The sequence below is a fragment of the Macrotis lagotis genome, chromosome 3, assembly GCF_037893015.1.
Source record: "Macrotis lagotis isolate mMagLag1 chromosome 3, bilby.v1.9.chrom.fasta, whole genome shotgun sequence".
Lineage (NCBI taxonomy): Eukaryota > Metazoa > Chordata > Mammalia > Peramelemorphia > Peramelidae > Macrotis > Macrotis lagotis.
In genome coordinates this window covers 258,389,844-258,403,461 of record NC_133660.1, presented here as the reverse complement: position 1 = coordinate 258,403,461, position 13,618 = coordinate 258,389,844, and the positions used below count along the sequence as shown (strand labels likewise).

Genomic DNA, 13,618 nt, shown 5'->3' with positions numbered 1-13,618 from the left:
GGCGAGAGGGCCCCGGCGCGCTCCGGTGACGTCACGCCGCGCTCCGGCGGAGGCTGCGCAGAGCCGGCGCCGGACGCCCCTCCCCCCGCCCCTTCCCAGGATTCCTCGCTCCCTCCCCTGGGCGGGGCACGGGGCTCCGGGGGGCCGCCGAGCCGGCCCAGGCGGAGGCCGGCGGAGCGTGAGACACCGGAAGGCGCCGCGCCCCGCCGGGCGGCCCCAGCCCCGGCCCCGGCCCCGGCCCCGGGCCCCCCCCCGGGGCGGCAAGGCTCGCCCTCCCGGCCTAGTGAGCCACTGTCAGCACCGTGCATGGTTGTGGTACATCCTTGCCAGATACGAGGGGACAACGCTGGCCAACAAGCCGCTCGTGCTCTTAAACACAAAACCCTTTCAATAAGATGTACCACAACCAAAACTGAGAAAAGACAGGAACTTATTTTATTTTAAAATAAACATTGAAGACACCCCCCCTTTGAACCCCAACCCCTTTACAAAACTTCTGAATGTGGAATGTTCTCAAGAGTCCTTCCATAGCCTATCATTTTAGTAGATTACAAGGTCAGCAAAAAAATCCAGTTTTCTAACAATGAGTGCTTTAAGAATGGTTTCAAAATTAAAGTTAACTGAATACCTATTTGTCAAATTACTGAGCTGAAGACTGAAAATAAAATCCAGTTTCTGGACTACAAGTGTCATGAACTTAGCAGCCTTTGCTTAATACATGGGATGAATTCAACAGGAAGCCAGAGTGGGAGGAACGGCAGGCGGCGAGGTCCGAGTACGGGCAGCACCCGAGTGCCCGCAGGACAAGGGCTAAGTCACTACGAACCAGGTACCTCCAACAAGCCTGTGGTATTCCTCATGTAACAAAAGAGATCCCTTTTATGGGTAAAACAAATGCCTTCAGGAGTAAAAAAATGAACTCCATTCATGTAGATTATAGTCAAGAGAACCTCGTGGGGGTCAAGGCAGGTCCACAACAAAAGTCGCAGGAAAACCTCAGTGGACCAGAAGAGAACTGAAATATCAAGGAGACAATCAACAACTGTATGATCTCCACCATGTGTGTGAGCTGCTCAACACCAGTGTTCCAGGATACAATTTTTATAAACATGTTTTATTTGTTTTAATTATACCATTAGAACTGAAACTGCTGGCTGTCATTTCCCTTAAAAGGGGAAATCGATCCAAACATACTGGTGCTTTTCAAAAGATAGCAATTTAAAGGGCAGCAGCGGCAGGCATTGGGTATCTTTTTCTTTTTAAAAACCTTCAGGCTGCAGAGACATGTGACCAAGTGTTATGATTATCCGTTAGGATTTCCATCAGTACCTGTACCAATTATGTGGATGACAATACAGCAAGGTCAAGTATTAGTGACAGACAATGTACGTATCATAAGGAATGATAAATATAGAATACCAATCCTTACAAAAGTCATTGCTATCAAAGAAACTGTTAAATGTTTTCCAAAAGGTATCTAAATACTTCACATTAAATACAGAAGCGGCCATCCAGAGTACATCCCATATTTGTTGCAGATTTTTTTTAAAGTGCCAATCAAAGCCTAATTTTGCATTTTGGCTTTGTCTTGTACAATGTCAGCTGTTACAAAGCAATTTATATGTATCTATTTTTAACCACAGTAGTTTGGCCTGGTGATGAATAGTGCTGTATCAAAGCTGGTAGTCAGCCTTATTTGTGTGATTAGGGACCCATGCATCTTTTGGTATGCATCTAAACGTTCACTGCTCCAATTTAAACCAGAAAAAGCTGTGAAATGCAGTCGCTCTGCCAAACCACACTCCACTCTTTCCATCTTCCTTTCACGGGAAATATTTTAGTTTTTGTCAATTACCATCAAAACAACAACTCTAGGGCTGATTTGCCGATTTTATCCAATGTCAAAAATGAGTCAATCTTGCTTTTTTTTTTTCCAAGCCATTTCAATCAAATAACCATGGAGATCTGATCACCCCGAAAGTGTGTGTGTTTTGCTTTGCTCCTAAGCAAGGGTGAGGAATCTGAGTATCATGTGCAAGGCTCAAGATGACGCTTAGGACAGAACATGCAGAGTAAAGATCGTTTCCTTCCATATCCAGGTAACATAAAGCTGACAACTCTAGTCCTGTCTTTATGGGGTGAAAACAGTCCCTTTACCAATGAGTTTCCTGAAAGGGAGAACAAATAGATAATAACTCTTCTGGTAACATGTTATGGGACACTGGCCAGTGTGTTTTTGGCGTTTTAAACATAATCCTGTGAACCGGTTTAATTCACTTGCTGAGTGTTCATTGGCGGCATCCCCCGGTTGGGTCTTGGGGGTCCTCCACGACCTGTAAAAAACAAAACAAAATAAGCTTTTAGGTCTCTTACACACTTGCATTTCAATTTCTTCTTCAAGACAAAATTTCAAAAGACAGGTATGAACTGGCAGTCCTTGGGCTTCTAGAAACCAATTCCCCTAGCCTGTCTCCCATGTAGTGAAGATTCCTCTTTTATAGACTGCCCTGTGCATGTTTACTCTAAGCCCTTTAGTTCAACTAATATTACTGAGATCTTTCCACTGAAAAATAAATTAAAAAAGATTTTCTAAATATAAAAACCAAAAGGAAGAGATTTAAGTAGGATTGTATTGCTTTGCAACAAGGCTTACACGTGGGCTACCCGTTATTTCAATCAGTCCCAGGATTGTTTAATTCAAGTTCCTTTTAATTTGTTTAGCCAAACTGGTTCCAAGTTATTGAATATTCCACTCCAAAGGCAAGGAAAAAGAAAACAACCTATCTGCATATATATCTATCCTGTAGCATACTCACCCCACTGGCAGGCTACTCCAGTAATTCTCAACTCTTCCTTTTTTCAAAAGAAATATATAGAACATAACATTTTCTCCATTGACTACATTATTCTTCTCCTCTGTACATAACTGGCACCTTTCCTGCTGCGAGGCTCTTGCTCTCATTCATTCTGGAATTATCCAGACCAATCCCGCCCTAACCCTATCTATCAACATTTTAACAATCCGTCAAAGAACACATGCAACCAGTCTGTTCTGTTCTTTGAAGTCTTCTAGGACTTGAGTATCTACCATCAAGATGGAAAATGTGATCCTGGGGACCCACTCATTTGTAAACTCCCTTTGAGAATGTTCTTCCAGAGAGCAAAGCAGGCTGCAGAAGGCCAAAGATTAAAATCTCATTTTGTCAGTAAATAGTCAAGACTGATATTTATATAAGACTTGCTAAGTTTTCCCAAGTGCAATTGTAGAAGTTCTGTTATTTTGAAGTCATAACATAATGCTGATGCAGATACATCTGGTAAGCATTCCTTTCATTTTAAAACTAAGAAAACTGAGGTTCTGTGACTCTAAATCCACACCAGGTTCTTTTATTCCAAGACCAGCTCTCTAGCCACTATATACCACCACTGTGTTTCTCAATAGTTGCATTACTGGAGACAAAATATTGAAGGCCCAGGGTCTATAAAAAAGAAAAAAAAAAGACCCTGTACTTCCTATCCCCCACAAGGCAAGTTGTGAGGAAAATTATTCATTACCCTTAAGTCACTTTGTCATTTGCTCTTAATATTTTTGAAACCAGTAGATTATATAAGACAAGTGGGTACCTGTCAAATCAAGAGGACTACTATCACAATCTCTCTACCAAGAGAAAGGAATCTCAGAAAGCATCCAAATCCAGTCTTTGTACTTACAGATGCTCACTGCTATGGGGAAGGGGAAGAAAAAGAATGATAGGAAAATGAGGAAATCAAAGGCTTACAAAAAGATGAATGCTGACAACTATCTTTTCAAGTAATTGGAAAAAATGACTTTTTAAAAAAATGGCATGTTTTGGATGAGAATCCATCCCTTAAGGGTTAATTAAAGGGTACCATTGTTTAAGATTGGTAGTACTTACTAGTAGTTATCAAAATTGAGTTCCTTTAAAAAAAAGCTATCAAACAATTCTCAGACTTTATAAAATCAACAAATAAAAGGGTAGTTGTATTCATAAATATAAAATCCCATACAAAAGTTTACTTAACTTGACAAACTAGTCTAAAGCACAAAAATTGTTATTATGAACAAAAACCAATTCTTCAATGGAACTAAAAATTATAATTCTACCTAAAGGGAGATCCTAATTGAGGAATGCTTTTAGGGAACAAAGTTCCATAAGATACTAATACCATTTCCATTATATTAAAAAAAAAGTGAAAGAGGATCTACCTCCCCCCCTCCCCCCCGCAAGGAGCAAACAGTTTAGGCTTAGGCCCAGGCCCCAACCCCAACGCCAACGCCAACGCCAACACCAACCCCAACCCCAGCCCCAGTCCCAGTCCCAACCCCAGCCCCAATCCCTCAGCCTGAAGCATCACTTCTCTCCTTTCTATTTGTGGATAGCTGCCACATGTTGTGCCTGGCTGCACCTGCTGCTGTTCTAGAGAAGCCCTGACAAGTCAAGCATTCATCTGAGGACTGTTAGAGGAAAAAGAATGAAGAGTGAGATAGGATGGTCAGTTAAAAAATTTAACATGCTCACAAGAATAATATATAATGTTCTCCTATATAGAAAAGCTTATGTCCAGCGTCCAAGAAAAGGAATGGCGGTCAGGCCACATCTCGAATACTCTAGTGAAAGTTAGAAACAAAATGAACTTGACCAGAGGAAGGCAACAAAGGACAGTGAAAGAGATGTTGCTATATAAAGACTGAAAAAATTCCTCAAGAGCAGATACAGGCCCACGGAGAAAAGGTCAAAAAGGCAGATTCTGGTTCAATGACAATGATGGGTATGGAAAGGGGACAAGCACTTGACAGCTCACTTGTTAAGAGATGATGGAAGAGGGAATATTGCTTATTCCAAGCCAGCTGGCTGGAGTGGCCTCTAAGATCCTCTCCAGGGTTTAAGTCTCGGTGGCTCATTCTATGCCCAATCTCAAGCTATTTACTGTGTCTGGTGCTCCAGGCTTTCTCCATGAATTAGAGTGGAAGTGAGAAATGAAGAGAACCTAAGAACCATGCATGACCCCAAGGGTGAAAGCAGCATTTCAGAGCTTTTCCCCATGAGTTCCTCATCAGTGCAGGCGTATGAGTAGTTGGCACTGGCAACTACTACTGTTTTGAGTCATTCTTAAAAACACTCACTTTAAGAAAACTAAATCTTTGAGCAATGTACCAAAGTTTTATTTAAAAAAAGAAAAAAAGACAGGAAAACTGGGGAAAAGTCAAAACAGAGTACAATCCAAAGCACCAAAATGCCCAGCAAGGTACAAAGGTCAAGTGGGCCTGAGCAGGTAAAAAGAATCCTGTTTGCTTCTGATTGACAGGGAAAGGGAGTCTTGAAGAGTCTCCAAAATGATTAAGATCCTACAGAGCACAGAACCACTTTCCTAGGGAATAGGAGAAACAAAGTTTAGCTCATACACAGTGTCTGCACCAATGGGACTTAAGACAAACATTTACAGTATACAATATTACAGGCAAACAAAGCAACACAACTTGTCCAGAGTAAAAAAGGTAAAACACAAGACTGGAGGAGGTCTTCAGGAAGGCCAATTTTGGAGAGAGAGGTGGAGACCTTGGGAGGAAGGTAAATTTGACTTTCCCCCCCCACTTTTATTAAAATATTATATAATATTACAATATTACACCAAATTCCTTTGATTGCCCAGGGTAGAGGCATTGTGATATTCTAGCTTCCAAGGGGAGATTAGGAACAACCTACCCCATAGTAAAAGATGACTTCCATGAGAAATTATGTTCCCAAGTTCCAGACCAGCAAGTTATAAAGAAAAAAAATTTTTTTTTAGGTTTTTGCAAGGCAAATGGGGTTAAGTGGCTTGCCCAAGGCCACACAGCTAGGTAATTATCAAGTGTATGAGACCGGATTGAACCCAGGTACTCCTGACTCCAGGGCCGGTGCTTTATCCACTATGCCACCTAGCCACTCCATATAAAGAAACTTTTGACAACAGCTTGTTAAATTAGTCAAGGGCTCACTAAATTTTCCAAAGGATCTAGAGTTGACAACATAATTCAGTAAATTTTAGAAGGTATCGCAACAGAAATTCAAAGATCAATAATAGCAAAAAATAAAAAAGTCACATACATAAAATTGATTGATCTTGTAATCACTGGCAAAATGTACATAAACATGCTTCTATGTTCCTTACACATAGAGTTTTTAAAGACCAACAAAAATTATAGTGAAAACATTTACCATGAGTAAAAATAAGCTGATTGGAGGAAAGGAAAAATGTTCAAATTTTGGATCCTTAAAGTCCTAGAATTTTCGGGCTCACCAGTGGGTTTCTCCAACAAACAGAGAAGCATGAAGGTCCTTTCAGGCAACTTCCTCACATGTGGTCAGGCAACTTAAGTCTGAACACTTTGTGTGAAGAGGCATCTACTACTTGTTTCCCTGGGAAGGGGATACACTCTTCCAATTGTTCCAGTTTTAGACAGATCTCACTTTTGAGTTTCTGTAGCTGGAAATTTAGATGAAGAACAGAGTAATATGTACTCCCCAACTAAGACCCAATATGATGTGCTAGTGCTCTTGTTCAAGTCAGCTAAGTTAAATCACTTTATTATGAATGAGAGAGATCTCCTTTCCACCAGATGTTATACTATACTGTGCTAAGTATTGGGTATATCCAGACTGGCCATAGACAATGCCTATTCTCAAAGAGATGACCCTGGGAATCTCTCCTCTGGGTCAAACAATACCAGTTTCTTCAACCTATTTTTAGGACCCCATTATCTTGGCAGCCCTCACCCAATATCCTACATGCATAATTTGTCAAAAAATCTGAGTTATAAGATATCAAAGAGTCCATATAGAACAAGAATCTTTTATAGCATTTGCATTAAATAGTCCTATAGTCTTTGCTTCAAGATTTCCCAACAGATAGAGTTCACTATTTCCCCAAATAGCCCATTCCATTTTGGGAGAGTTCTAATTGTTTTTCTTTTTCTTTTCTGGAATCAGGCCTAAAAAAGCCTCACCAAATTTCACCCATTGCTCCTGCTTCCAAAGTCAGATTGTAATTAATAGGTCTCTGCTAAAAAAAAAAAATCTGTCAAAATCATTTTTAAAATACAGCAAAGTCCTACATCTATTACAATGCAGTTCCTTCCTTTTTTTAATTTATGTAAGGCAATGTGGTTAAGTGACTTGCCCAAGGTCACACAACTAGGCAATCATGTGTCTGAGGCTGGATTTGAACTAATGTCACCCTGACTCCAGGGTCGATGCTCTTATCACATTGTGCCACCTAGCTTCCCCCAATTCCTTCTTAAAAGAGATCCTCTGGATCATGTCCTACTCTAATGTCTCATTTTGCTCATCAGTAAAATCGGAACAATATTCTTACTTTCCTTACTTCACACTGTTTTATTAAAAGAAATGGATCAAATGAAATATGTGAAAACATAAATTTAGTTGATATTATATAGTGCTTTACTGATTTGATAAATTAACATGCAAATCACCTTAACAATTTGCTTACAATGGTACCTATTCCAGAGTAAAACAATACTCTCCAGAGCAACCAATCTAGGGGAAAGAACTACACTGATTATGACTCTGGGCAATAATTTTCTTATCCTCAAAATGACCAGATAACTAAAACTTGAAAGTCAGTTCTAATTCAAATAATAAATGCCATGGCCTCTTTTAAATAATTCTATCCCAGGTAAGGATGGATTTTATTGTGAAGACAAATTTACTCCAGATGAGAAACAAACAAGACACTAGCAGAAAACTGCTACATATCCACATTACCTCTAGGGGCTCCCCGTGGTCCACTCTGCCCAGATCCTCTCTTGAAGTTTTGTTGATATCCATCCTAAAAGACAAAAAGGAAAAGATAGACGATACCTACCAATATAATGCACTCAAAATGCCAAACAAAATCAAATTGATAAAGTTACTTTCCTAAAATTACCTTTGAAATTTAAGAAATCAGACACATTTTTCCTTATTCTTTTCATTTCCCTAAACCCCCTTTTATATTCTGTTCACTACCAAAAACAAAAACTCCTCACCAATTAACCAAATAAAAACACAAAACAGCTGTAAAGACCTGTTTTTTACAAGGGTCATACTAAGAGAAAGAACTTATATTCAAGCTTAATATCTTTAAGGCTATTTCCTACTTTAATCTTATGATCTTTTAGAAATTGACTGAAAAGATCAAGTAAACAAAATAGTTTCAGAAATTGGTTTTTCAAATCTAGCTTCAACAACGGGTGGTGTAATGTTATACAGAAGCACTGGGTTACAATAAATTCTCTTGCCTGCAATTGCTTTCTTTCCATTTTAAAAAATATACAATTTGCCTTTATAAATAACAAAACCAGGAAATATTTAGCATTGTATTCATCCCTATGTAATTATCTATCTTGTCATTATTCTAATTAATTTAGTTTTTAGCATAGTAAAACATATTTACTCACTCGCTGATAATTGGAGTAGTCACGTGGAGCACTGAACTGGGATTGCGTATAACCACTATTTGGAGTGTTAGAAAATGAAGGGCGGTAGCCATCATAGCCTCCTTACAAAAAAAAAGATAAAAAAATACTTAAGTTCACAAGATATTTTAAATATCTGTCCAAAGACTTATCAGAAAATGAGGAATGAAAAGACATGAAGAAGGTAGGCTAAGGCAAAGACTGTTGATAAGACAATCATCTTCCCCCTGTCCCCCATCTTTTTACCAGAAAGGGAAATATCAAATTTTTCAATTTGCTAATACTCCTTGTCTTCTATTTCTAAGTTTTTATGTCAGTAACTTTACTGTTTCTTTCAATCAGTTCAGAATGATAAATAAGAACAGATTACCCCTCTAACAGAATTAACAGTCTAGAAAGACAGGAAAAATGTATAATATATCTGCTGAAATGCAAAATAGGAGACACAAGATACTAGTCAAGATCAGGAGAGATTTTTTTCATAAAAGAGATTATTTAAAAAAAAGAGACTATTTAAGGTGGGCCATGAAATAGAGCTAAGATTTAGTTCTTAACATAGTGTGGCATTCCAGAAATGTTTGTGGATCAATTGTAAAAGAAAAGGTTAGGGGCAACCATTAGGATTTGAGGCAGCAAAGTAAGAATCAAATTCAGGTATAAGAAATAGCATGAGGGGCAGCTAGGTGGCGCAGTGGATAAAGCACCAACCCTGGAGTCAGGAGTACCCGAGTTCAAATCCAGCCTCAGACACTTAAGAATTATCTGTGTGGCCTTGGACAAGCCACTTAAACCCCACTGCCTTGCAAAAACCTAAAGAAATAGCACGGACAAATTGTAGAAGTGGAAGCTGATGTTCTATTTGAGAAAAGAAAGTTGTTTGAGCTAAACTGTCTGGAAGGCCACTCAAGCATCTGGTCAAGGTCTAAGCGCCACACTCTTGTCCTCCAGGAGCCCACACTCTATCACAGAATATCACATGTACACATACACATCTACACAAGTCATTGTGTAGGGGAGGTACCAGGCAAGACCTGAGAGAGGAGGGGCAACTGATGGGGTCTAGGGGACCAAGGCATAGAGGAGCCTTTGTCCAGATGGGACACCTAGTCAAGAGCAGCACTTCTGAGGAGACTGTAAAACAGAGGCTGCAAACAGCCTTGGAAAGGCTTTAAATACCAAGAGAGCATTTGTGTTTAATGCTAGAATTACCAGGAAGCAACATAGCAGGCTAATGTTTTATCAGTTGCAACTAGGACCCAGAGGATGGAAGGGTTAAGTCTGGGGTGAGAAGATCTATCAGGAGGTTACTGCAATAGTTGAATGAAATGATGGTGTTCTGTCAGATACAGAGTTTACTTAATTTATTAGATGATAAAGTGACAAAATCAAAGTGGTGCATCCAGATCAGAGTGCTGACTGCATCTCAAGGGAAGGCCTTGTTTCCTTAGGACCCTACTCTCTGTATTGATAGTATAGAGTGCTGAAAGAAGCTGTTTAATAAATCCTTGTTTATTTGATTTAGTGCTCTACCTTCCAAAGAAATTTCTTGAAACCACAATTTAAAATTGAGGGGAAAAAAGGTAACCAAGATCTTCAAGTCGTCTAAGAATCTACTGCTCTAAGAATCTACTGCAAGGGGCAGCTAGGTGGAGTGGTGGATAAAGCACCGGCCCTGGAGTCAGGAGTACCTGGGTTCAAATCCGGTGTCAGACAATAATTACCTAGCTGTGAGGCCTTGGGCAAGCCACGTAACCCCGTTTGCCTTGCAAAAAGCCTAAAAAAAGAATCTACTGCAAAAACTTATTAAAGGAAAATATGGGAAACAACCATTACCTCTAAATCCATTGGCAGGGCCTCTGTAGCCATTCATTAAGCCTCTGGTGCCACGAGACCCTCCACGGGAAACTCCTCGGCTATTGTAGTAGGGCTGACTACTACGAGGAAATCCAGTGTTTTGCTGTGGAGGTTGCTGGTGGTTACCTGCCACCTGGTGCGACTGGTCCTGGGAACCGTGATAGGTGCCAACCACTAAAACATAACATACACAAAAGTCCATGTGACTGACTAGTACTTCTATTTACATAGATACTCAAAATTATAAGGGTATGATTACAGAAGCCATTATTTAATTGGAATGCTAAATTCTATGAAATATTTTACACATCATTATATAGGATGTAGAAATTAAATAACATTTATAGTTGGAAAGAACTTGGTCCAATGTGCACCTCCAAGCAGAAATTCATTATTATGGCTTCCTTCCCTGAGGAAGCTACATTTTCACAGTTTCATTACAAGAAGCCCACATCACCACAAGGTTATCACACCAAAATTTTTCCTTAGAACAAATCCAAATACAAAGACAAATTTCATGTGGTTTCTATTCATTGACTAGGTCTGGCCCTCTGCAGTGTCAGAAATAAATTCATTTTTAAGTTGAAGTTAAATCATTCCAAGTTCCCTAAACTGTTTCTCATGATATAGTTTCAACATAGTGCTGGGTATATACATAAGTTTGAGTGCCATGACAAGCTAAATATGATCAAACCAGCACTAGGTCTAGAGTTCATGACCTTTTTTCCTTTTTTTTTGGAGAATGGTCATAGACCACCCCCCTTCCTTTGCAGTCTCCCAAAAGTTTATGTCTCTATTTTCATTTCCAAAGGGTCTGTCACCCTCTCCTCTCCATCCTACTGAAACCAGGCTTAGGTCCTTAATCTGGGTTGAACCATTCTGCTGCCAATCTTGATTGGGGGTGGGGGGGAGGGTGTTTGAGAGGAAAGGATTTACAAGGAGCAGATTCAACATTTCAAATAGACCCTGGAGGGTGTTGACGGGAGACAATTATTTAGCCTCCCTGACTCCAAAGTCCCTTTAACCCTGAACTCTGAAGCCACCAGGGCAATGTGGAATAGTAACAATTACATTCATGACTTTATCAGGCCCTTTTATTCATAGATGTCTAAGTGCATAGTAAGATATAATGTGGAAAATGATCAATTCAGGAAATTTCACAATTTCCCAATCCAACCAAAGGAGACTCAAGATTCAGAATATTAGAGCAAGAAAGGGACTTTAAAGATGATTCCCCATATAATTCTCTTATTTACATATTGAAAATTCAAGTTACACAACAGGTAAATTGACTGGCCTAGGTTAGCAAAAGAACCTTTTCCCTTGCTCTGTGCTTTCTCCATTACATCAACAGTACAATACTGTACTGATCAACTGATTATGAACAGGCATCATTTGGGAAAAGATCACATAAAAATAGAGTTTAGAAGAACAGTTATGACCAAATAGAATGATGTAACCATTTTGACATCATTTTATACACGGACAAAATGCCCAGCTTGTTTTATATGAAGAGTAAGCCAAAATAGATTACTGTCTAAGAAAAGACTTGTGAATCCATGGGAGAGAATAGGGTTGTGAAAATCATGAAATTCTTGAAACAGTCTTACAACTTCTGTATGAATCTTAGAGAAAGTTTTCAGCTTCTTTAGGCAGTTGCTTATTGCCACGTGAACACAGGCGCTAATTGAGCAAAGTCCAACCTCTGTCTAGAGTGGAGCAGCTAGGAAGTAAATGGTTTTAGAAACTATTCTAGGACTTAACTTTTATAATCTGGTTTATCATTTCTACCCCAAATCTTTGGATCACTGTTTTAACATGGCCAAGTATAAAAGCTATTTAGCACTAAATATATTTAGGTACTTACAGCAGATATATCAATTAAAATGTGAGTTATACTTCCCATGATTATTTTAACTGTAGCCTTTCCAAGCAAGTTCATTCTCATAAATGCATAGCCTCTGATAAGGAAAATATTCACTTTCCATTAAGGAGGTAGCCACCTTCCTTCCCAAATATGTTCTATTCCTCTAATAGGAGAGCAGAGTCTTCTATCACCCCACCCCCTTCAGTTATTTGGGGATATGGGGGGGAAGAGGGGAGGGAGAACCATCTGTCATTTTAACATGCCTCAAGATCTTTCCAATTAGGACTTCCTGCAAAATCTCAGACCAGTATTCCAGAGAAAGGTGGTGCTGGTCTAACACAGTTATAATCAGAGAAATAAAAGAAACCAGAAAGGGAGAGGATTGGGGGTTGAAGCGGTTTCCCTTGATGACATCTGAGGAAATGGACAAGAAATACATGTGGTTTAGATGAAAATAATTTTTTGGAATCGAATTTGGATAACCCTCCCCTACCCCCTTTTAGGGTTTAGTGGCTCTCTTAATCAATAGGCTGGGTCTAATGTAGTGCCACAGGACACTACATTTAAACTGACCCTAGTCAGTTTAAAAGATCTCTTTTGTTGATCTGAAAAGTCAAAGTAGAAAAAAAAATAACTAGCCTTCCCAGTCTTTCATTTAAATAAGTAAACACTATAGCTTTGACTATCAGACCTTTGAATTCTCAATAATTTCAGATAGAAAACTGCAACCCAAAGACAACTGATTTCTATTAACTAGTGCAGTGCCTAATCATAAAACCTCTTTATGAACTATCGGGTACCTCACTATGTTAACAGTCTTGATACTATCAAGAAACTAACTAGAAAGCAAGCTTGAAATAAGATGTTTACCTACCAGCCTGAAGCTGCTCTTGCTGAAGTTCCGCTTGCTCCACTTGGTGAGGCTGATTGGAAAAGCTCTGGTTGTAACTAGCCTGGTACTGATTCTGCTGCTTTAAAGTTTCTGGCTCATTAACAGGAGGAACAGGGGCATTCATATTGAATACCTGTAAGAAAACAAGTCATTAATAGACCATGTGACATCCAATTTCCCAAATCTCAAATCTTCTTTTAAAATAAAATGTAAAACAAGTTTTAGAAACAGGATCCATTGTAAAAGTCACAAAATCCCAAGTATCCAGGCTATGTGCCCTTGCCTACCGTTTGCATGGACTGGAATGGAGCTGCATTGACATTGATGCCGCTGCTGTGTAAAGGTTTGCTTGATCCAGCTGGGAACACCTGGGGCTGAGAGGCAGCAGGAAGGGGTGAGGAAGCTGGGGCCTGGTCAGCAGTTAGTGATATTGCAGCCTAAAAAAGGTCACAAAATACTCATCAGCAGAGTCCTGTGGTCAAGTGACTACTGCCTGACAATGAGTTACTTCTGAATATGTACCTTT

The 13,618-nt window shown here is 39.5% G+C and overlaps 1 protein-coding gene across 3 annotated transcripts in view; it reads right to left on the bottom strand.

Annotated features, from left to right (window-relative positions):
• Positions 1–1,095: 1,095 nt before the first annotated feature.
• Positions 1,096–13,618, bottom strand: part of CAPRIN1 (cell cycle associated protein 1) — a 38,596-nt gene continuing 26,073 nt past the window's right edge. For 2 of the 3 annotated variants that reach the window (XM_074230455.1, XM_074230453.1), the window contains 6 exons: positions 13,380–13,529; positions 13,075–13,225; positions 10,313–10,507; positions 8,462–8,562; positions 7,788–7,851; positions 1,096–2,333 (listed from right to left, as the gene is read on the bottom strand). In XM_074230455.1, coding sequence (XP_074086556.1) covers positions 2,269–2,333; positions 7,788–7,851; positions 8,462–8,562; positions 10,313–10,507; positions 13,075–13,225; positions 13,380–13,529 — 726 coding nt within the window. In that variant the 3' untranslated portion in view covers positions 1,096–2,268. Of the gene's footprint in view, positions 2,334–5,163; positions 5,392–7,787; positions 7,852–8,461; positions 8,563–10,312; positions 10,508–13,074; positions 13,226–13,379; positions 13,530–13,618 lie in introns of those variants that run through there. The other variant, XM_074230454.1, reaches the window with a different exon arrangement.